General features: G+C 40.8%; 1 protein-coding gene across 12 annotated transcripts in view; it reads right to left on the bottom strand.

Moving 5' to 3' along the window:
* LOC123754437 (cathepsin L) overlaps positions 1–21,935 on the bottom strand; it is an 82,115-nt gene extending 60,180 nt beyond the window's left edge. For 3 of the 12 annotated variants that reach the window (XM_069326521.1, XM_069326525.1, XM_069326528.1), the window contains exons 1-5: positions 21,595–21,930; positions 15,442–15,483; positions 10,311–10,355; positions 3,096–3,140; positions 575–622 (exon numbers count right to left, since the gene is read on the bottom strand). In XM_069326521.1, coding sequence (XP_069182622.1) covers positions 575–622; positions 3,096–3,140; positions 10,311–10,355; positions 15,442–15,483; positions 21,595–21,669 — 255 coding nt within the window. In that variant the 5' untranslated portion in view covers positions 21,670–21,930. Of the gene's footprint in view, positions 1–574; positions 623–3,095; positions 3,141–10,310; positions 10,356–15,441; positions 15,484–20,263; positions 20,326–21,594 lie in introns of those variants that run through there. The other 9 variants (XM_069326523.1, XM_069326531.1, XM_045736847.2 and 6 more) reach the window with 9 other exon arrangements.
* Positions 21,936–24,940: the final 3,005 nt, after the last annotated feature.

Below are 24,940 nucleotides of genomic sequence, written 5' to 3'. Positions count from 1 at the left end.
ATTGACAGGGTAGATAAAGATAAACTGTTTAAAATGGGTGGTAAGCAAACAAGGGGACACAGGTGGAAACTGAGTACTCAAATGAGCCACAGCGATGTTATTAAGAACTTTTTCAGTGTCAGAGTAGTTAACAGGTGGAATGCATTAGGCAGTGATGTAGTGGAGGCTGACTCCACACACAGTTTTAAATGTAGATATGATAGAGCCCAGTAAGCTCATGAATCTGTACACCAGTTGATTGACGGTTGAGAGGCGGGACTAAAGAGCCAAAGCTCAACCCCCGCAAGCACAATTAGGTGAGTACACACACACACACACACAGTATATACATATACAGTATTGAAGTATTAACATAACCAAGTAAGACTAGACTATCTCATATTAGTGCTTCCAAAAGCAACTCTCAAGTAAACAAATTTTGAGCAAAATTAGATAGTTACACGAGTGGCTGTAATTACTTAATGAAACAAGAACAGTACTAGTGCATGTGTGAATGATGGCAAGATATCAAGCATGACAAACATTACAATCACTAAAACCTTTGGAAAAACCCAAAAAACACAATTCCTCTCACCTGTCCATGATGCTGCTGGTCATGTCCATCCTGTCCCAATTGTTGAAGCTACCAAACAAAAATAATTATTATTATTATTATTATTATTATTATTATTTTTATTATCATCATTACTATTATTACATGTAAGTGAAAGCATATATATACTGTAGTACCTGATCATACTTTATAAAAAAAAATCCAACTTTGAGGCCTATGACATATGCATTATAAGTATAATTTACTAGTCACCTTATGCATTTTTTGGTTTATAGTCTGATACAGCCATGTTTTCAGGCTACCTTCCCTGGCATACCATTTAGTGAAAGATCATTTGCAAACAGTTTTCTCTGACGAACATTTCCTCCATAGGATGGGATACTCTTGAGACTTATCTTTTCGCATAATGCCTTTGAACTTGGTCACCAGGCAAGGCCTGTACAAGTGAGTGATGTTTGTAGTAATTTAGTATGAAGCTTCAGGTCCACTTGTTTGGGTGTGGAGTTCAGCATCCAGGTTTAGGCAAATGTGTGACATAGTTTCATGCATTTTTATTGATATAGTGTCATAGCCTGTAACATCCACTTAGGTGCTTGACTATGACTGAGGTATAAGTGGATTTCCAGTTACATGCACTGTGGATTTATTTTGCTCCACACAGTTCAAGAGATATCTTTGACAAAATGTGCCATTAGCTGTAATGCATGGAGCGAGAGGAGTTTGTTCTCGTGTTATGGTGATGGTCCTTCCTCATGTCTTGAAGAGACTTGAGGGGGCCTGCTAGCTAATTTGCTTATGCCTCCACTCTGCTATTACACATGACCACAAGATTAGTGTGTAATGTATTTATTTTAATGTGTTTTGAGAAGTGTTTTAGTGATCCTTCAATAAGTTCAGAGCTAGCCGGTGCTAGTAGAGCATGGCGGTGTGTCTAGTGGCTGACACTGCCATTCTAGCCCATGGATTTTAGCTGAAGAACAGGTGAGATTGTGATGAGATTTCCATTCTTGTATTTTGTGGAGTGTTTATTCTCTCAGCAGTACTTTGAGTGGAGTGATGATAGATCTTCATTTAGTTCAGAATTGGTCTGAGTTAATACAACTTGACAGTGTCTCTGGTCATGGATTGTCGTTCTAGCCCATAGATGTTTATTAGTGGATTGGTTACTGGTGAAATTTCCTCTTAATATTTTTGGTTAGAGCAACTGGGAACTTCCACTAAGTTCAGTGCTGGTCTATGCTCAGTCAAGTTAGGCCATGTTGCCGACTGCTGGTCTAGTTCTTGGATTCTCCTGGTGAAATATTTAGACTTGCAATTTGTGGAGCATGATTTATCTTTTAATTTTTCTGGCAGTGGTGCTGGAAATCCTCTAATTTCAGAATTGGTCAGTGCTTTGTTTGGCTGAGCACGGTATCTGATACCTATCACTGCTGTTTTATCTTTTTGTTTTGCACTTATGGTATGCTACGTACCTGCTGGCTACCTGTTAAAGGTTCCAGGGATCAGTGTTCCAGGAATCAGTGTCTCTGACCAGGCCTACTCAGCATACAATTTCTATAAGTACTTATACTATTTGCAACATGTTTTCTTCTGAACTTTAGGAAAAAGTAGTGGCATTTCTTCCTCGAGTTCAAATCAGGCATGTAGCCGATTTGGTTTGAGTGTGGCTGGTTGCTGACATTGTTGTTACTAGCCAATGATTTTCTCAATGAGGCAAGGTTCATCAAGAGTTTTCTATTTAGTTCTTTGAAGAGTTTTTGCCTGACCTTTCTGGGTCAAGTAGGGGCTGACTTTCAATAAGGTCAATGCTAACCTGTGTTTTGTATGGCCTGGCAGGGTATCTGATTGCTGTCACTACTGTGTATATCTCCTGGCATTTTACCACTATAGCAAGTTGGGAGGAGTGTTGGTGCAACCTGTCCTCTTACAAAGAACGTCATATTTTGATTGTATGCATTACACAAGGCCAAAAATGGTCGTACTTGAAAATGGAAGCAATTCGCGAAAGCGACGTACTATCCTGTTTTCTGTTTTGGGTTCTCTGATAGGTTAGGAGGAGACAATTTAATTTGACAGTTTTCTTGATGTTGGGAAACCTTGGGAGGATGGGCTGGTTGGTGACCCATCTCCTCTGCTTTGAGACATTTTAGACCTTATTTCATATCACAGGGTATTTGGTAATGTCACCACCTGCTTTGACTTTGACCTTCACTCACCAAAAGTTGTTCACTGTTACCATGGCATTTTGTGGCAGTCTTTTCTGGAGAGGGAAGGAAAAAGGGAGGGGGGGGAGGGGGGTTATGTCCTTGTGATCACAAATGAGCACACTTATTAACAATATTAATAGTACAACATTCAAGATTACCATAAACGTTTTTCCCAGTGGATAATGCCTACAAGCACCGAGAAAGCCAATGACAATTACCCCACGTCAAATATTATGGTTATAATCCTTTGAGAATGCATAAGAAGCAGGACAACACTGAATAATGATATTGTGAGCAAATAAAATAAACTGGCTGTACTTATCAATCAGTCTTACCTGGCCATGGTCTTGCTGGTCATGTCCATCTTGTCCAAGAAGGGGCTGATCAAGAGACAAGAATACATAAACAAAACTCATAACACATTTTTCACTGAAAATCACATATATACTGACACAACAAATGTATTAAAAAACATCAAAGCACTGAAAACCAAGAGAAATAAAATGAATTACAAAATGGACAATCAAAATTTTTAAACACAAGATACTGTAATCAGAAATTTGTGTTCAGATTTTGCACTACTGTATTGGTAAAGTGCTCAGATGACTTGGGAAAGAATAAAGGGAAACAGAAGAGCATTTACTGAATGTGGAATAAGATAAGAGCGAGCACATAGAAAAACCAGCGTTGAATGTAATGAAACACTATTTTCTGGGCGAGTCTCAGAGGCTCCACAGAGCTATCCAGGCTGATATGGAATTATTAGCTTTCTGGCATCAGTCAAAGTGCATGGAGTTCTTGCCTACCGGGTCGTCGAGGAAAGTCGGAACCTGAACATCTAACAGACGCAGGTGGGCCACCACGACCTGAGTAAGACATGTGAAAACACGAGGCGCCAGATTCAAATCAAAATTAAGGCAACGAAAACGGTAACCCTGACACCCCACAACAAAACCGAGCCAGTCCCTGAACCTTGGATGAATTGGGACGTGCCAATAAACATCCTTGAGGTTCAGGGACACCACCCAAGCGCCCAGCTCCAACAGAAGACGGACCTGGGACAGAGTAATCTTCCGAAAGGAGGGGGGCAATAAACCCACGGGTTCAAACGGGACAAGTCCAGAATGAACCGGAGGTTCGCACAGTCCCGTTTGGGACCAGAAAGAACCCCACCTGAGAGATGGTCATTTCGACCGTGCCCAAGCAAACCCACTTCGAAATAACTCGACAGAGCACAGCAGAAGAGGCCTGCCCCACCAGCTCCTCCTCCTTCCCAAAGGAGGAGGTGGAGCAACCCAATGCCACCACAGGTCGCACGAAACAACCCAAAAGGCCCACAAATCGTGGGACCAGGTGCGAGCAAACAGAGCTAGCCTCCCCCCCCATCGCCCCCGTCAATGGGACAAACCGCGAAAGGGCCAACGCACCTTACAACAACCTAAGTGGCGCACAGGGCGATCCCCGCGGACCAGAAACAGACGGTACCAAAGGCTGCGCCTGCGTCGAATCTGGCACCACTTGCCTACTATGACAGGAAGAACCCCGAGTCCTGGCATAACCACTTCCGGGAAGGTCCCCCATGAGCCCCCCGGAAGACTAACAAGTCCGACATAGGACGGCAACTAGCCGAAGCTGCTTGCAGATACTGCACAACAACTGGTCTGTCGTTGCGACTCGGCAAACAGCAACGGACAAAAAGGCAAAGACAACCTAACACGCGAGTCGAGAAGCAAAAAACCACGAAACACATCCCGTAGGAGTGGCATGAGCAGCTTCATCAATGCAAACGACGCACGCACTGATGAAGGCAACGCACCAGACCCAGAGGCAGCCCCAAGCTCCTCCGTATCCAACTCAAGCCAATCTGAGGACAGCCTGAGGAGGGAGAAGAAATGCAAGGTCGAAGCCAGCAGGCCACGGGAATCAAAATCCTCTGCAACCAATGCAGCCAAAAGGGAAGGAACCTGCACATGAAGCAGCATCACGCCAACATCCTGCGGAATGGCAGAAGCAAACAAACATGCATTGAGATGCTCAAATTCGCCCCCCAGGAAAACCTGCAATGCCGTCTGAGCCTCCCTCTACTCTAGAGTGCAAGACTGACAGAACGTATGCCTAGCCTCCAATGAGAAGAGTGTGCAGTCTGCTAACCAGGACGACTCCGGAATTTCATAATGAGCCCAGTACGGACACGAACATCCATACATGAAGGAACGCAGATCCATCACGAAGGCATAGTCCAGTTCACACAGGAGGTAAGCCGCAAGGGCTCCTTGCACCACATTTGACAGGATGCGGGAAGCCAAAAACCTCCAGAAGGATGGGACCGGGGAACCCACGGGATCATGAAACCAAACCTGAGGAGGGGGTAGACGCCAAATCCAATTCGTACGAGGAAGGAGCGAAAGGAGGAGGAGGAATTGGCATGTTAAAATGTTACAAGAAGCCCTCTCCTTGTAACACCAAGCCCCGCTCCAATGGTACAAAAACCCAGGTGGGGTCCAACGGGGACCAAGGGCCCAACCCCTTCCCTGCGCATGGAACCTTACCCCGAGGATCCAGGGCCGAGCCATCCTCCAAACCTCCCGCGTCTAAAGAAAAGGCAGGAGCAGCCGAAAAAGCAGGAACGAAGGGGGTCTACAGGTCATACCCAGAAGCTCCGGCTGGAAGACAAGGCTCGAATACCTCTGCCGCTACACTGGAAGGGGACTTCCCCGAGACCGCCTGAGTCTCAACACCAACTAAACTCTGCCCCGACTCCGAAACCTTCACACGTTTCTGAGCCAGAAGCAGGTGGGGGGGGGGGGGGGGGGGAGAGGAGGAACCGGATGAACAACCGAAGGGAAAGGACAAGGAGGGGCGGACGAAACCAAAGTCGAAGCAACTCCCACCCCCCAAGTCCGGGTCCCTATAACCAAAACGGTGGCAATCTCGGGACAACCGGGAAAACGTATCGCGTTGCAGCAACCTAAGCCGAGCATGCAACACTTCTGCTGCCTGCACCCTCATATCATGTTCAGTAGCTTGGGTGAACTGGAGCATGTACAAAGAACAAACGTTGCACAACTCCGGGTCAAAAGAAGCACCTACCCTACAGGCAGCATGGCGGAGGCACAACCGGTGACTGTCTCCCTGAGACAAGGGGGACAGAGCAACCATCAACTTCGGACGAAACAAGAGGGGACTCAAGGGTTGCATCCATTTGTCCACGGAGCCCCCGCAGGGTTTCCCAGGGCTTTTAGCCTTGGATGCACGCTAAGGGAAGCCCAGGCAGGGTACTGCGAACCGGCACCCAAGACTACCGAGCAAACTTCTAAAAGCTGACCCCCCGGGACGTGTCCACTCATGGAGGCCTAGCAGGAGGTAACACCAAGACAGATATGGATATATAAACCCTAAAGGTAGATAAAGGGACAACCAACCAAAAGCAAGCCCCTCCCCCCCCCCCACCAGGCAGGAAACAAAAACAAGAAAAACCCTGCAAGAGGATAACATACCTAGGTAGAACAGAGCCGGTTGCTATAATAGGTGAAAACTAGCTGTGCAGTACCCCGCGCCCCCAACCTGTGACGAAAAGTAACCCCCTACCCAGAGGCAAACAAGGGCAACAAAAACCCCAGCTGACTCCAAGGGCGGCCAAAATTTTCATTTGGGGAGTTCTGTCCACTTGTTTGTCTTTTGGTAGCAATATTTTTCACCAGAATAATGGTTTCTTTTGGGGCTCTTACCTTTCTGGGGTACCAGACCCGGTCGATGGCAGACATAGAATGCTTCCAGGGTCAGGTTCTGGCTCGTGGTCTCCGGTAGGTAAGAACTCTATGCACTTTGACTGATGCCAGAAAGCTAATACAGTAATTCCATATCAGCCCGGATAGCTCTGTGTCGCCAATGGGGCTGCCTCCAGAAAATGCTGTTAATAATTTGAAGGTATAAGACTTGCCTTATATTTAAGCTTAGCAGAGAGATACAGTGGTACCTCGCATAACGAATTTAATCCGTTCCATGTTCGTCATGTAAAACGGACGTCATACAAAACGAGTGTCCCCCATGTAACCAGTGTGATGCACTGTGTTTATTGTGAAATTTTCCCAGTGTGCATGACATCAAATGTTCCCCCAAAATATAATTTTTCTTTGTAAAATGATAAATTACCATCCCTGAGCATGTCTATGTAAAAATAATTACCAAATTCCACTTTGGCTGTGAGGGCGTGGACAAGGTGCGCTGTGACATCATCAGGGGCTGGTCGCCCGTGTGTGAAGCTCCCAGACACGGTCGCGCAGGCCATTCAAGCACCGCGTGTTACCACAAATATATTTTCAAATATTTTTTCTATGCATTTCCAATGCGGTATTATTTGTTTCTTTTATCGTATATGATGCATATTTGTGACCTTTACAATATGTATACAGTAGAATGTTCATAATTTTCCATGAAACTGTGATACATGTGTCAGTAATGTGTCCACAATAAATGTTTATTGTCACAATATTACGTGGTAAAAATTCACTAAAATTACAATATGTACAGTTTCACATACTATTTACACAGTAACACACTGTATTACACACTCAGTACTTTGGAGGTGCGTAATAGTCAACGAAGTAGTCCATGGTACACAGCGCGACTTTGCTCTCCTTGCACCAGCTACAGATAGATTTTCGTTTCCTGTTTCATCGTTCTGTGTGCTTGCAAATAACGCACTCGCGTGCACCCTTGGATTTAGTACTTGTAGGTGGTATGTAGCCAAGCGTGTAAAGCATAAAGTAGTATTGAAACGATTATAGGAAAAGCTCAGTTTGTAAGGTAGTCTTGAAAAGATCGCTTTGTAAGGTCCCACACAGGAAGAGATTCAGCTAGCCTCAAAGAGTGTCCATCAGTCAGGAAGAGATTCAGCTAGCCTCAAAGAGTGTCCATCAATCAGGAAGAGATTCAGGTATTCTTGAAAATATCAGTGAACACCACCACCATGGAAGCCGCTAACACTGTTCATCTATGCTACTTGTATCAGATGCATCATCACTGAACGCAGAAAACGATTCATCTATGTATCATCTATATACATTAGAGATGGCAAGGGTGGGGCTCAGAGCTACACCTGGATACGCTCGCTGTATCATCCTCATAGGTGCTGTATCACTAGCATCCGACCGTTGTGTTATTATTGCGCCTAGCTTCACCAATGTTATGACCCTTATGTTCTTCAAACAATAGGGTCTGAATTGCACCGACTGAGCACAGTCTTTCAACACCGTGTGGGACAGGTGTTTGAGAGCCAGAGGCACGTGTGCCACAAATGGTTGCTCACACACTATTAACCCAGCCAGCAGCCCTTGTCTTTCATATTCGTTATAGCAAAAGGTTCGTTCAGTGTTTGTTGGGTAGGCTGCTCCATTATGACAATCTTTCTTTGTTTCAAATGTGTTCCATTTGTTTTGTATTTGTCACTTACGTCTCAATAATGGAGCAGCCTACCCGACAAACACTGAACGAACCTTTATGACATTTGTCCATTTTTCAAATTGTTTCAACAGTTCTTTTATTTTTCGTTTTTTTTTTTTTTTTTTTAAGAAACATGGAGCAGCCGACCTGTAGACCACTGAACGAATCTTTTTGACATTTGTACTGGTTTTCAAAATTCTTCATTTTTTTTTTATTATTTACGTTTTTTGTATGTAAGAAACATGGAGTAGCCTACCTGCCGACCACCAAACGAATCTTTTGCTATAAGACAAATGAAAAATAAATATTGAACACATTTGAAGAAAGGAAAATGTCATAATGGTTTATTCAGTGTATGTAAGGTAGGCTTCTCCATTATTGAGACATAAATGACAAATAAAAAACAAATGGAACACATTTGAAACAAAGAAAGATTGTTATAATGGAGCAGCCTACCTGCCGAACATCGAACGAACCTTTTTGACATTTGTTGTATATCAGACATTTCATTTCTTTTTTCCTACAAAAACGTCAATGCTTTGCAACATCTCAGCAGTCACCCTTTTATATCCCAGCATCATTAGCATCTTTAAACAAGAACAACATAATTTATGTGCATCGTCGGAGGCGTCTAAGAATGTGCAAGAAGCAGCGCAACCCCACCATGTGGTGTTGACGTTACTCAAACCAGCGTTCGTCATACGGGACGATTTGACGCCGATCGGGCCATTCGTTACCCAAAATATTCGTCTTTTGGGGCAATCGTTATGCGAGGTACCACTGTACTAAAGTTCTCAGTTACCCTCACATTGCATCATGTATTCACCAGGCCATGCCAGGCAAATTGTGATGCACAAGTTTTCCTGGCTGTTTTGGGGTTCAGTCTCCTGGCGACATTCCATTTCTATTGTACGAGCTTTTCACGCACACATTCATTTTGTCTCTAGCTATCTTCTCACGGAGTAGGGACACTGGTCTGATTTTGGTAGTCTCACATCAAATCAAATTCTGCTACAATGTACCTTCTAATTACTCCTTCTTTTATCTGTCAGGTTAAGGACCTGCCCAAAATGCTATGCATGTTAGTGGGCAAAATGCTTTGCAAGAATGTAAGAACACCAATGTTATGTATTCTCACAATCCAATGTACTTCTTGTATATTTATTTTTTAAACAAATAAAAATATTGTATACAAATAATGTGTGAAAAAGTAGCAGAATGGCGTGAGTTGAAATGAATCTCTTGCCAACTGTTGCCGAACAGTGCATCAATTGTAGGGGTTCTTCCAGGTCTCTCCTGGATGGCATGTTGGTTTTGCCTGATGTGCACAATGCTTCTAGGTGGAGATGCAAGACCATCAACATGCCCTAAATGGATGTTTTCACATTTGTGTGGAACAGCACACTGCATGTGGTCCCATTTCACAATCAAGATGATTTTGCACTGGCACTACACAAGCATTTCCAGGCTCTCTGCTGATCATTGCATGTGGATCTTTCTAGGGTGGATTGCTAGCCAACTTAGCAAATAGCAGGTAACAGGTAACAGGTCTCCTTATTATATATTTTCATTCCTCTCATCATGTTAGTAATATGAGGTGACCTGACAGACACTCCACAAATATTCTTGTCATGTTCCTCTCATTATGTCCTTAATTGCTTAACCCTTCACAGATACTAAAGGTTCCTAATAAGACTGCTCTAACAGAGGCTGGGGTTTGGCCTAGATCTCTCTAATTTCCCTTATATGAAACCTGGTAAGGTGTTCTAAACATCCACCCTTCCTGGACTAATAATGTTATTATAAAAAGTTTTGTCTAGATAGATTTTGGGTGTCCCCACCATTTTATTTCAATTCTCAAGGATATATTTTTATCAATCCTGCCTACAGGTAATCAGGTTGATGAGTTTCAAGTGCTTTTTCTATCATGCAGGTGTTATCTCCTGCAGTTGGTGGATGCTGTTGACATACAGCTGCCGACACTTGGTGGCAGTTAAAGGAGGGGTATCAGCTCGGCAGGCCAACTAGTGACATTCGTCAGTTGAAACCGTATGTAAATAAAGCCAACATTAAGACAATACCAGCAACAAGACAATAAAAAATCTTACTTCTCCATGGTGTTGTTCATCATGGCCATCCTGTCCTAGCTGAGCCTGTTGAAATAAAGTATTAAACAAATCAATGAACAAAAATAGTAGATTTTTAAAAAATAAATAAACAGAGCAATTATTCTCAAAAGTTGATATTTGTTAAATATACATGTAGAAATTTATATTTTTCTAAAGATTAGATTCAATTTCACTGGTGAGAATAATTTAAGTACAGTACATAAACCCACCATATGTTGGACCCCAAAAAATGCCTGAGGACAAAAGGTGGGCATGGTATGTGTAATTACCCAAGTGTAATTACAGGATAAGAGCTACGCTCATGGTGTCCCGTCTTCCCAGCACCTTTTTCATATAAGGCTGTATATATAACTACTGACTTTTTTACCACCACCACTTTCTCACTTAACTTTTTCTAACCGTCTACCACTCTGCTTGCAAAAGAAAACTTTCAAATATTTTGTTGGCACCTTTGTTTCCTTAGCTTGAATCTATAGCCTTTTGTTCTTGAAGATGCTGGTTTCAGAACTTTCTCTTTGTCAATTGGATCAATTCCTGCCACTATTTTACAAGTGATCATACTGCCTCTTTTTCTTCTATCTTTCAGTTCATGCATACTCTATTTAACATTTCTTGCTTCTCTCCATAACTCTTTGTTTTTCAGTTCTGAAAGTCATTTTTTAGCATGCGTTTGAACCTTTTCCAGTTTATTGATGTGCTTCTTGGGATATGGGCACCATACAATTGTTGCATATTCCAATTTTCGTCTCACAGAAGTCATGAACAGTTTCTTTAGTATTTTATCCTCTATGTAATTAAGAGAGATTCTGAAAGTGCACCACATGCTCCTCACATAATGTCATTTATGTGTTAGTCTGAAGACAGTCTACTATCCAGTACCACCCCTAGATCTCTTTGTCAAGAGTTTTTTGATGTCCTTCCCACATAATTTGCAGGTTGTATGCAGTCTATTTTCTCCTATTCCACATTCCATAATGTGGCATTTGTTCACTTTGAATTCTATTTGCCACATGGTGCTCCAAGCACTTATTTTATCTAGGTTCATTTGAAAGGCATGACAATAATCTAGGTCTCCTATCTTTTCTAGTAGCTTAGCATCATCAGCAAAAATGGTTATATAATTCTGTATGCCTTCTGGTAGAGCATTTAAGTAAACAATGAACATTACTGGCATAAGAACTGAACCCTGTGGTACTCTGCAAGTAACACCCCTCCAGTCAGATGCATTGCCTCTAATTACCATCCTCATCATTCTGTCAGAAAAATATTCATCTGTGTCAGCAGTTTCCATCACCCCTCCAGCATGTTCCAGTTTCCAAAAACACTCTCTTGTGTGGAACTCAAATTTTTTTTTTTTTTTTTTTTTTTTTTTTTAGTTCCTGATAGCTACAGTCAACCCAACCATCTATTTCCTGTACAACCTCTGTGGCTCTATCTTAAAAACCAAGTACATTTGTTACACAGGCTCTTCCTGTTCAAAAACCACACTGTTTTATTATGTCATTACTCTTCAGGTGTTCTACCCATTTGGTTTTATCTATTTTTTCTACAGATTTGACTACGACACATTACGACACTTGTTAATGATGTGGATCTATAATTTAGAGGGTCTTCTCTGGAACCATTTTTGTAGATTGGAACTATGTTTGCCTTTTCCCATATACAGTATCTGCTAAGTTTCTTGGGCACAAAACTGTTTGGAATATCAACTGAAGTGGAATGCACATTCTTTCATCACCCAAGCTGAAACTCCATCTGGTTCAATTGTTTTATTTCTTCCTAACCACTAGAGTAATTTTTCCAGTTTGTCTCGAGACACCTCTAAGACAGAGGTGTCTCGAGACACCTCTGTGGTGTTCTCTGGAATTGGCATTGTGCTTGGTTCTCTGAAAATCTTATTCTGCACAAACACTTTGGAACTGTTCATTTATTGTTTTGCACATTTCTTTTTCATTTTCTGTGAAACTGTTCCCCATTCTAAATCTCTGGATTTTATCCTTTACAGGAACTTGCTTTTAATGAATTTATAGAAATGGCCTGGATCTCTTTTTATGTTTATTCACTACCCCCTATCTCAAAGTTCCTTTCTGCCTCTCTCCTCACTGCTGTGTACTTGTTTCTTGCTTGTTTGTAGTCCTGGTATGTTTGAGGGTTAGGCCTCTTCCTATACTGTACCCAATTTTTTTGTCTTTTCCTCTTTGACCAGCTCATAATTTCTGTTGGACCAATCCTGTTTTCCAGCTCTACATCTCTTTCAGTATAAATGTTTTTGTGACTTCCTTGTATGCTTCACAGAATTTGGCATACTTCCTTGCTTAGCAACAAGTCTTTCCAATTAAATTCATTAAAGAATTTGCTAAGTTCCCCATAATGCCCTCTCTTGAAATCAAGTTTCTCAACTACAGTATTTCAATTTCCCCATTCACTTCTAAATTATATTGCATTGCATATTTAATTTCCAGCAGGACATGGTCACTCTTTTCCAAGGGAGTAAGATACTGAAAGTCAAGTATGTATGTGTATGCATGTATACATGAACATGTGTGCATGTATGTATATAGATATGTAAGCGGTTAAGAGTCACAATAACGTGGATAAAAAATGTTGACCATACCACACACTAGAAAATGAAGAGACGATGACGTTTCGGTCTGTCCTGGATCATTATCAAGTCGATCAATATGGATATGTAAGTTAGTATGGGATGTGGATTGGAGCAGGAGTGGATTGTAATTGCAATAAATTTTGATTTACATGTTTGTATGAAGATAATGCAGCAATCTTTGTAGAAAGAAGAGGAATTGCAACAGATTGCAAGTGAGTTTGTGTGTGTACAATAGAAGGCAGCATGAACAAATCCACAAGGGCCGTGACGAGGATCACGGAGAAGACAGCATCTTGGGACCTCTTCTATTTCTTATATACATCAATGATCTGCCTAATGTCTCTAACATTCTTAAACCTATATTGTTTGCTGATGATACTACCCTCATCTACTCAGACCCTAACCCACACACACTAATGTAGTGAATAATAAATTAAAAAAGTCCACTTGTTGATGTCAATCAACAAACTAACACTAAACATAGAAAAGACCTACATTATCTTATTTGGAAGCAAATCAACAAATGCAATTCAGCTTCAGATAAACAATGTTAACATCAGTAATAAAAATTATAGAAAGTTTCTTTGCCTATTCCTAGACAAGAGACTCAACTTCAGCACCCACATACAACACATAACTAAGAATGTCTCTAAAACAGTTGGTATACTCTACAAAATCAGATACTGTATAATGTTCCTAACTCTGCTCTCCTCTCACTATATTATGTCCTAATCTATCCCTATCTTAATTATGGTATCTGTGCATGAGGGTTCAACCACTGCAAACTATCTCCAAGTCCATCATCACCCAGCAAAAATCTGCTATCAGAATAATAGCAAACTCTACTTTCAGACAACCCCCTTGTTTAAATCCCTAAACATGCTAAACATAAACTCACTCCACACATTCTCTTGTGTCAATTACAGTTACAAAACCCTGTTCTTAAATGCAAACCCTGCTCTGAAACTCTCCCTGGACAGATGTAATAGGACCCATTTTCATCACACCAGAAATAAATATATCTTTGATATCCCCAGAGTCAAACTGAATCTGTGTAAACGCTCTATGCATATAAAGGGTCCTTGCCTATGGAACTCGCTCCCTAATAAATTGAAAAGCTGTTCAACTTTTGCCTCACTCAAAAGCAAAACCCAATACATAGTACCTAATTTCATCTTCATAGTTTCCTACCTTGTGCTGTAAAATTGCACTGTATCTAGTGCTACCCAATCTCTAAATCTTTATGTACCTAATCCAAACAACTTTACCATTGTGATCATTGCTGTCTTCTTATATGTGCTATCAATATGCTGTATTATGCCTATTAATCTTTGTTAAATTACCAATCAAGCTGTTAATGTAATCAATCAGAGCTACTGATGTGCTTTATTATACCTATGAATCTCTCTCATCTCATTTTTTTCTTGCAATGTACCTGTTATTATTTTATAAATTTTGCTAGAATTTACCTATTTAAAATTATATGTTAGATTAAGGACCTGCCCAAAATGCTGCACGTATTAATGGCTTTACAAGATTGTAAACACCATGCTATGTATCCTCACAAACCCATGTACCTTCTTGTATATATATAAATAAATAAAATACTGTAAATAAAAGTTGAAGGCTAATGGAAGAAAAAGTAACGTTATGACGGGGGTAGTGCTAGGTAAAAATGGAAATCTGGAAGGTGAATTAAGAGCACAATGAGTAGAAGAAAGATAGTAAAAGAAGTGAATAGAATAATATAATGAATAGAAGAAATGTTGGTATGGAAGTTAAGAAAGGACCAAGTGATGGTATACTACTGTACTTCAAGACTCGACATATGGAAGTGACAAAAGCAGTGGAAATTTAGTTATTTGAGAAAAGCAGTTGGTTAAAAGTGAATGGAGTGGGTGTAGCAATGAGGTATGTATATGAACAAATGATATAAATGTATGAAGCAAGAGAATGAAATGGGTTGTTGTGGAATAGAAGCATTATACTGTACACACACAGTGGTATGAAATTTTTTAAATCATGTGGTAAAGGCAGATGACCAATATCTTGGAAAGAAAAGTAAAACAATATATGAAAGAAAGGATGGAAGGAAGGTACTGGAAAGCTTAAAAAAAATGAGTGAAAGGTTTGGGTGGCCATAGAACCTCACGGAGAATCTTCTGGTGACTACCAGTTAACCGAGAGCTTCCAGGTCGTAAGGTGTTGGTGCTATAGATAGTAAATACTTGTGAAAGACATATCAATGTAAAGTTTAACACAATAAACTTAACAGTGACCAAACAGGCAACTTTGAAAATTTATCTTAGATTACAGTACAGAATTACAAATCCTTTACAACTTAGAATATAAGATAGGTATATGAATTTAACTTTAAATTAAATTAAATATAAAATATGCAGTCTGATACAGACCATTTAGTATTTGCAAATAAGCTAACTTAAAACAGCAGCTTGTGACAGTAGTAGTTTCATTAGTAAGACAATTATTACATTAACATCATACCTTTTCATAATGTTTTGTTTCTGGGTTGTACACTCCAAGATCCTGAAACAAAGTTTTTCACTTGTTTGCTTACTGGCATCAAACATTAAAACAATAAAGATTTTTATAATTTGATATCAAAATTTGCCAGTCAGAGAAAATAATAATAATAATAATAATAATAATAATAATAATAATAATAATAATAATAAATAATAATAATAATAATAATATATTTGCAAAGTACAATGGGTTGGTGATATTACATAAGATTCGTATTTTTTCATTCTTGCAAAGTCACTAACACGCAAAGCATTTCGGGCAGGTCCTTAATCTAGCATATCAGGTAAGATGAAAATGTACATTGTAGCAAGGTTTTATATCAACAAATAACTACAAAATAAGTTGACAGGTGATTACACTGGTAAAGATACTGGTACTTAGTAGTCTTAAGTACTAATATTGGGGAAGTGGGTAGTACAAGATACAGCATGACTTGGAAGCATAAGGTAGGAAACTATCAGGATGAAATTATGTGATTTTTGGTTTTAGTTTTGAATAGGGCATAGGTTGAACAATTTTTTTTATTCATCATAATTAATTCATTGATTTTTTTAATTCATTCATTCATCATTCTACAGACTGAGTCCTTTTATTTGCATAGAGTGTTTGCACAGATTTAGTTTGACTCTGGACCTGCCCAAAGAGATATTTATTTCTGGTGTGGTGCTCATGGGTTCATGGATTTTCAGATCAGGATTTTCATTTAGGAACAAGGTTTTGTACATGTAAATAGCACAAGAGAATGTGTGGCACGTATGTTTATCATGTTTAGTTACTTAAACAGAGGGGCTGTGTGTTGCCTGAAGGCAGTTTGTTATAGTTCTGATAGATGTTCCCAGTAAAGGGACCCAGTCTATGGAACTCACTCCCTAATGAATTGAAAAGCTGTCCAACTTTTGCATCATTCAAAAACAAAACTAAAAAGTACCTAATTTCATCTTCATAGTTTTTTACCTTGTTGCTTTAAAATTGCACTTTATCTATTGCTACCCAATCTCCCAATCTTTATGTACCCAATCCAAAACTCTTTACCATTGTGATCAATGCTGTCTTCTTATATGTGCTATCAATCTGCTGTATGGTACCTATTAATTTTGTTTAAATTACCAATCAAGCTGTCAATGTAATCAATCAGAGCTTTAATATACCAATGTGTTTTAATATACTTACCATAATGCTCTCTCATCTCATTTTTTTCTTGCAATGTATCTGTTATCATTTTATTAATTCTGCTAGAATTTACCTACTTAAAATTATCTGTTAGATAAAGGACCTGCCCAAAACACTGCGCGTACTAGTGGCTTTACAAGATTGTAAATATATGCAATGTATTCTCACAAACCCAATGTACCTTCTTGTATACAAATAAATAAATAAAAATAAATAAATAAATGTTTGTTGGGTGATGATGGGCTTGAGGTAATTTGTTGTGGGTGAAACCCATGCACAGATACCATATTTTAGATAGGGATAGACTAGTAAGTATTATTATTATTGTTTGTTCCTACAGAATGATACAATTGCATGTAAAAAGTAAATCAAAGCCAAAAAACACATACATGTATGTTATGCCTTTACTGGATGACTGTGGGATATCAGCTGAATAACCAGAACATAATTTGTAGTCTCACATACAACCAAAGTGTACTTAAGCTCTGCCTTTCCTTTCCAAAGGTGTTTATTTTTATTTTTATTTTTTTATTTTTTTTTGTTTGTCATCTTTGCCTGTTTTATACTCTTAATTATTTGTTCTTAGTTAATCCCCTTGTCACTAAACCTAGGGCTTTTTATTACCCTGTTAATTAACCATTACTAAGCTAATTATCTTCAAGATCATTTTTTTTTTTTTTTATGATTATCATTTTTCTTATTATTTTTTTATTTTACATTTATATTGTCAGTCTCTACTGATTTTTTGTTTTTTTTTATTTTATGTAACTTCTGTGTCCTCCCTGGCTAACTATTGGATCTTTATTTTACTTCTAAATTGTTACTATTTTATTGTATTTGCTTTTATTCTTGTGTTTTGCTTTATCGTGTATCTTGTATCGTGATCCCTCTGCATCCTATGCACACTGATATTGATCCTGATCAAAATCTTCTGTCTCATATCTACACCAACCAGCACATTGATCATCATTATTGCAAGTATTTCACAGCACACCAGGCTAAACACAAACTTCAAAATAGCACCTGTCTATCAGTTTATAACCAAAATGTTAGATCACTTGGTAAACATTTTGACGATTTAAATGCATTACTCACAGCAATAGGTACTAACCTATCGTTCATTATTTTAACAGAAACTTGGCTAAATAAAGACTATACCCAACTCTACAACTTAGCTGGTTATAAAGCCATTCATAACTGTAGGCCTAATAAAAAAGGTGGTGGCACAGCTATATATTACCGAGATACATTTATCTGCAACAGTGTTATTAGTGACAGAGATGACTACTGTGAATATACTTTTGCTCAGTTTTCAATTAAATCCCTTAAATCTTCTTTGACTATTGGAGCCATCTATAGATTTCCCAATACTAACATAGCTTCTTTCTCAGACAACCTAAGGAATCTTATTATAAACAACAATCTCAACAAAAACCACTTCATTCAGGGAGGAGATTTTAATATTGACCTGGGTCAACAAAATTGCTCTCAAGTTAACTATTTCCTTAACAGCATGAACTCCTGTATGCTAATCCCCACAATCACCAAACCTACCCGAGTCACCCAAACATCAGCCACTACCTTGGACCACATATGGACAAACATAACAGCTCCCCTTGTATCTGGTATAATCTACGACAGAACAACTGACCACTATCCTACCTTTCTCATAGCGAACATGGACATAACACCACCAAAAAGCAAGAAACTTTCATTTAGGCTACACAGTGAATCAGCTTTAGACAATCTTACAGAGGCACTTTACAATATTAACTGGGATTCTGAATTCAATAATACCCATGATATAAATTCATTAGCTAACCTCTTCATCTCCAAAACTCTAAGCCTCTACAACATTCATTGTCCCCTCCTTACCAAGCAAGTAACTGACAAAAGATTAAACAATCCATGGCTCACAAGTGGCATTCTCAACTCAATCAACAAGAAACATGAATATGAAAAGAAAGTTAGGATTGGCCTAGTTTCAAAGGAAGTAGCTAAAAGGTACTCATCAATGCTTACCAGTATCATAAGAAAGGCAAAACTTGCATATTATGTGAATAGATTCAATGAAGCAAAAGGCAACATGAAAAGCACTTGGAAAACTATCTCTAGTATCCTAGGAACTAAACAACACTCACATAACCAAATAAAACTCTACAAGGATGGGGGTATACCGTCAACTGACTTAGAAATGGCAAATGAATTTAACAGTTTCTTTTCATCGGTTGGTGCTAATCTTGCCAGTAAAATCCCACAGACTCAGACACATATTAACACATATCTCTCAGGCAGCTATCCAAACTCTCTTCTCCTTTCACCAATCAGCCCGGCAGATGTTGTGTCCATCATACATTCTCTAAAAACCAAGGCAGGGAACACCAGTGAAATTCCGTCCATTGTGTACAAGAGAGCCTCCCATGCCCTTGCCCCACCCATAGCACTACTGTTCAACAAATCTATAGAGTATCACACCTTCCCTGATATCCTCAAAAAAGCAAGAGTAACGCCAGTCCATAAAGGAGGCAATCCGGCGGACATAAACAATTATAGACCAATATCAAATCTACCCATTCTATCAAAAATATTTGAAAAAATTATTTACAAACAGCTCTATTCCTACCTCGTAAAATTCGACATACTCAGCCCCTGCCAGTTTGGCTTCCGGTCCCAAAAGAGTACCAATGATGCAATCATTAGTCTCCTTGACATTATCTACTCAGCCCTTGACAAAAATGAGTTTCCGATTGGACTCTTCATTGACCTAAGAAAAGCCTTTGATACTGTTAATCACAACTACCTCTTACTTAAACTCCAGCATTATGGAATCCGAGGCCTTGCCCTTGACTACATCCGATCCTATCTTAGTGACAGACACCAATATGTAACCATCAATGATACAACTTCTTCCACTCTACCAATTACCGTTGGAGTGCCACAGGGCAGCATCTTAGGACCTCTTCTATTTCTTATATATATAAACGATCTGCCTAATGTCTCTAATATTCTCAAACCTATATTGTTTGCTGACGATACTACCCTTATCTACTCAAACCTCAACCCACATACACTAAATAATGTTGTGAATAATGAATTAAAAATTCATAATAACATTAAATTAATAATAACATTAAACACCGAAAAGACTTACTACATCTTATTTGGAAGCAAATCATCAAATGCAATTCAGCTACAGATAGACAACATTAACATCAGTAATAAAAATGATGGCAAGTTTCTTGGCCTATTCCTAGACAAGAGACTCAACTTCAGTACCCACATTCAACACATAACTAAGAAAGTCTCTAAGACAGTTGGTATACTCTCCAAAATCAGATATTATGTTCCTAACTCTGCTCTCCTCTCACTATATTATGCACTAATCTACCCCTATCTTAATTATGGTATCTGTGCATGGGGGTCTACCACTGCAAACCACCTTAAGCCCATCATCACACAGCAAAAATCTGCTATCAGAATAATAACTAACTCTGCTTTCAGACAACACTCAGCTCCCTTGTTTAAATCCCTAAACTTGCTAAATATTAACTCCCTCCACACATTCTCTTGTGTCAACTACATTTACAAAACCCTGTTCTTAAATGCAAACCATGCTCTGAAACTCTCCCTGGACAGATGTAATAGGACCCATTATCACCACACCAGAAATAAATATCTCTTTGATATCCCCAGGGTCAAACTTAATCTGTGTAAACACTCTATGCAAATTAAGGGACCTAGTCTATGGAACTCACTCCCTAGTGAATTGAAAAACTGTAAAACTTTTGCCTTATTTAAAAGCAAAACCAAAAAGTACCTAACTTCATCTATTTAGTTTCCTACACTGAGCTTTAAATTTGCTTTGTACCTAGTGTTACCCAATCTCCTAATTTTTATGTAATATCAAACAACCTTATCATTGTGTTCATTGCTGTCTTCTTTTATGTGCTAGCCATATGCTGTATTGTGACTACCAATTTTTGTCAACTACCATTCAAGCTGTCATTGCAATCAATCATATATTGTTTCTGCTGTATTGTGCCTACCAATTTGTTGTCAACTACCATTTTAAGCTGTCATTGCAATCAATCATAGCTACCTATGTGCTTTAATATACTGTACCTATAATTTTCTCTCATCTTCTTTTTTTTTTCATTCCATGTAATCTGTTTTCATTTTTTTGTCTATAAACTTTGCAAGTATTTACCTCCTTAAAATTTTCTTAGATTAAGGACCTGCCCGAAACGCTGCGCGTGCTAGTGGCTTTACAAGACTGTAATTACCATATTTGTATCCTCACATTCCTTATGTACATTCTTGTATATGCATAAATAAATAAATAAATAAATAAACTGGCTTCATGCACTTTTGAGTTCAATTCCCGGCTACAGATGTTTGGGCAAGTTTCCTTACATTAGATGAGCTTATATTCACCTAGTAATAAAAAGGTACTTGGTAGTTAAGCAACGATCCTGGCAAAATTTAGTCATAGGCCTAAATCCTCGGTAAGCCTAAAAGGCCTCCCTGTCCCTGACAATGGATAACCAACGTATATTGTACCTGTACTTATGTTCAGCAAAATATTATTTATATGTTAGACTAATTCTAAGAGCCAATGACAACATAAATTAAGGTATTTATAAATCAATCCACCTATACAATAACTTATTACATACGACACATTTAGCACCTAGAGTATTTTTATTTAATCCAGCGGTTCCCTTGTGGTTGGAAGAAACTTCATATATAACATCTTTCAAAGTTCACGCTCTCCAGTATTTAACAATTTGAAAACCCATCAACTACAACCAGTGTAAAAAAAATAATGCATCATTCTCGGGAAATCAATAAAATTCCTCAGGTGAAGGAACAAAGCCTCTGGCAGCCTGCTTAGGGCTGGAACATGCTCATATATTCCAGGGTCTTCCAGCTCCGCCTTACCATTTTGTCGGCACGCAATAGCTGGGCAGAGGCGAGGCAGGACACGACCGTGCACAGGACCACAAGGACCTTCATGGTGGTGCTGCTGGAGATGATCCTCACTCAGGTGACGGCAGAATGTGGTGTCCTGGGAAGTAGCTGATGCGCAGTGCGGCCCAACCCCGTGACAGACGCTCTCTGGCTTCTCCTGCTGCTGCTGCTGCTGCCGTCGCTTGTAATGCTGTCGCTGTCACCGCCACTATATGCTGCTGTCGCTGTCACCGCCACTATATGCTGCTGTCGCTGTCACCGCCACTATATGCTGCTATCGTTGTCACCGCCGATATATGCTGATGACACTGCTGTCGTTGTCACCGTCGATATATGATGCTGTCGTTGTCACCGCCGCTATATATGCTGATGTCATTGATGTTGTCACCGCCGCTATATGCTGATGTCATTGCTGTTGTTGTCACCGCCGTTAATTCCTCTGATGTTAATGAAATAATCCTTTCTATTAAAGCATAGTGAAGTGCCCTTCCTGAGATACCAACCCTAATTTACAAAAAAAACACCAGATTTCTAGCTCCAGCCATTGCATTGCTCTATATCAAATCACTTGAACTTTAAACCTTTCCAGATATTCTGAAAGAAAAGAAACGAGAGTAACTCCAGTCCATAAATGTGGTAATCTCACTGATGTCAACAATTTCAGGAATATATAAATTCTGCCAACCTTGTCAAAAATATTTGAAAAGCTAATCTACAAGCATTTTTACTCTTATCTAGCTAAACACAATATATTTAGCTCTTGCCAATATGGCTTCAGACCCAAAAACTAGCGTTGAATGTAAAGAAACGCCATTTCTTGGGCGAGACCCGTTGGCTCCCCTGAGCTATCCAGGCTGATATTGCTAATATTAGATTTTGGCATCAGTCAATGTGAATGGAGCTCTTAGGCCTACCCCGGGACCACGAGCCAGAACCTGCATGGCCGCCTCAGAGAGTCACGAGGAGCAATTGCCTATAGAAACCCCCATGTGGTTGGAAGCATTCTATGTTTGTCATCGACTGGGTCAGACACCCAGAAAGGTAAGCATCCCAAAACAAACCTCTATTCAGGTTAAGAAATTGCTACTGAGAGCCGAACTAGTGGACAGAACTCTCCTAACAAAAACGAGCATGATGTTACCACGTTGCTGCGCCGCCGTCTGCGCTGCTCCTCCCCTCACCGGGAGGGGGGAGACCAAGACCCCTCGTACCAGCTACCCCAAGATCCCAGTTCTGAGGCTGGATATCAGAAACACACGAAAAACCACCGACCGGAGGGAGGGAAGGTTGCCAAGGTGCCTCCAGGTCTCACTCAGAAAATGGTGCTTCATTACATTCAACGCTGGTTTTCTGGGGGGAGCCCCTTCGGCTCCCCGGAGCTACTTTCCAAACGAAGAAAACAAGAGCTAGGGACTTACCCGGAAGGCGGTCGTTGCTCGCTCCTCAACGCGGAGCTGAGACAACTGGCTGCAACCTTCGACCCAAAGTAACACAGTCCCGACGAGGCCAAGGAACATTAACTAGGTAATGCACAGCCTGAACCCTGTTTGGCTGTCAAAATCCCCGCGCTCGAATATCAGCCCAAGACATGTTGCCACAGACGGCAGCAAGAGCAGCAAACTTACGAACGTCGTAGGCACGAGGATAGACCGCAGGCTGGCTGGACCGAATAACCCTGCGGACGACCTGAGTGACCTACACCTTGGAACAGGGAAGAAAGGAAACCGGATCAACCCAAAGTGTAGTCTTTGGTCATCCAAAGTGTAGTCATCCAAAGACAGTAGTCATCCAAAACGAGGAGCAATGAACCCAGGGATTCAGACGGGACAAATCCAGAATGAACTGCACAATGAGAACAGACAGGAAGCCCATCTGAGAGACGTCGTCGTTTCGACTACGCCCAAGCGCACCCACTCCAAAGACGATCCGACAAAGCGCAGGAGAAGAGGTATGCCCCTTGAGCCCCGAACCACCCCAAAGGAGGCGGGGTCACCTAACGCCACCGCAGGCCGTCGGAAACGGCCCGAAAAGCCCACAAATCGTGGGACCAAGCATGAGTTTTTTTTTTTAACAGAACAAGCTTACCCCCATCGCCCCATCAATGGGACAAACTGCAAAAGCGCCAACGCCCTTTACCAGGGCCCAAGCTCTGCACAGAGCAAACACCGCCCCGACTAGACAAAGACGGGTCTACCACCCATCCGGATGGTACCCCAGGACCCCCAGAGAATCAGCAAGGCGGACATCGGACGACAGCTAGCCGAAGCCGCCTGCAGATACTGTGCCACCGCTGTTACGGACCCGAGCCCAGCGTCTGAACACGGAGCAGTGACGACCGCGCCATCTGTGGGTCAGCTCCCGAAACCCCCTCCAAATGGACGACGCCATCTAGTGAGGACGGGATATACCGGCCACAAGGGCTGGTTTCCCGTCCTGATTAGCTCATAACACAGCCGCTGCTGACCTCTGGTGAGGTGACGCTTAGACAGCAACGCCATCTATGGAGTGGATAGGTGGGCGTTTGTGTCTAAGCCTGTGAGTGAGGTGCCCTAGAGTGTAACTAGTACTGATGACGTGTCTGATTACAGAGTCGACCTGGGACTGCTGTAATGAACGTTGGATCAGTCTACCCAAGGCAGCCGTAGAACCTCCACGCATTTGCTGCTGAAGCTGTGTCACCCCCCCCCCCCCCCCCCCGGATGAACACTGTTGTGTTAGCCTGCCTGTGACGTAGCAGTTGAGGATTTGTTGTACCCGGGACTGACTGGTGGAGAAGACTAACCACTGGGGTGTTGTGGTGAGGAGAGTGATCTGTGAAATCACACGAGGCTCCTGCCTAGGGCTCGCAACCCTAGTATCGGTCGTGGAGTGGCCTACGCAGCGTTGCTGATTGGAACCTGCCAGCTAAAGGCTGGATTTGTGGTTGACGGCCTCCACGACGGTGCACCCAGTGGGACTGTGATTTGGCTGGCCTGTGGCCGGGGTAGACTCGCTGGGAGAATCTAAGGATTCGTCTAGAGGCCACAAGAAGAGAACCAGGGCTACTCGTCTTGAGCACCGTTAAGCAGAGCATCCTGTGTCTTCGGAGGAAGACAAGTGATTGTAAATAAGTGTAGTTATAGTAACAGCGTGTGACTGTTTATATATTTATTGGTGGTGGTGAATATATATTTATTTCTGAGCAGTTTTATCCCTTCCCCTTTAATTTACTTGCGTTACGGAGCACACCCCTTGAAAGCCACTACTAGCTTGGGGCCGGATACCCAAGATCTACTAACATCAGAGAAAGAACCCAGTTGCGACCCAAGAGGGCCAT

This window comes from Procambarus clarkii, chromosome 18 (genome assembly GCF_040958095.1).
Source record: "Procambarus clarkii isolate CNS0578487 chromosome 18, FALCON_Pclarkii_2.0, whole genome shotgun sequence".
Classification (NCBI taxonomy): domain Eukaryota; kingdom Metazoa; phylum Arthropoda; class Malacostraca; order Decapoda; family Cambaridae; genus Procambarus; species Procambarus clarkii.
This window is presented reverse-complemented; position numbering and strand designations above follow the sequence as displayed.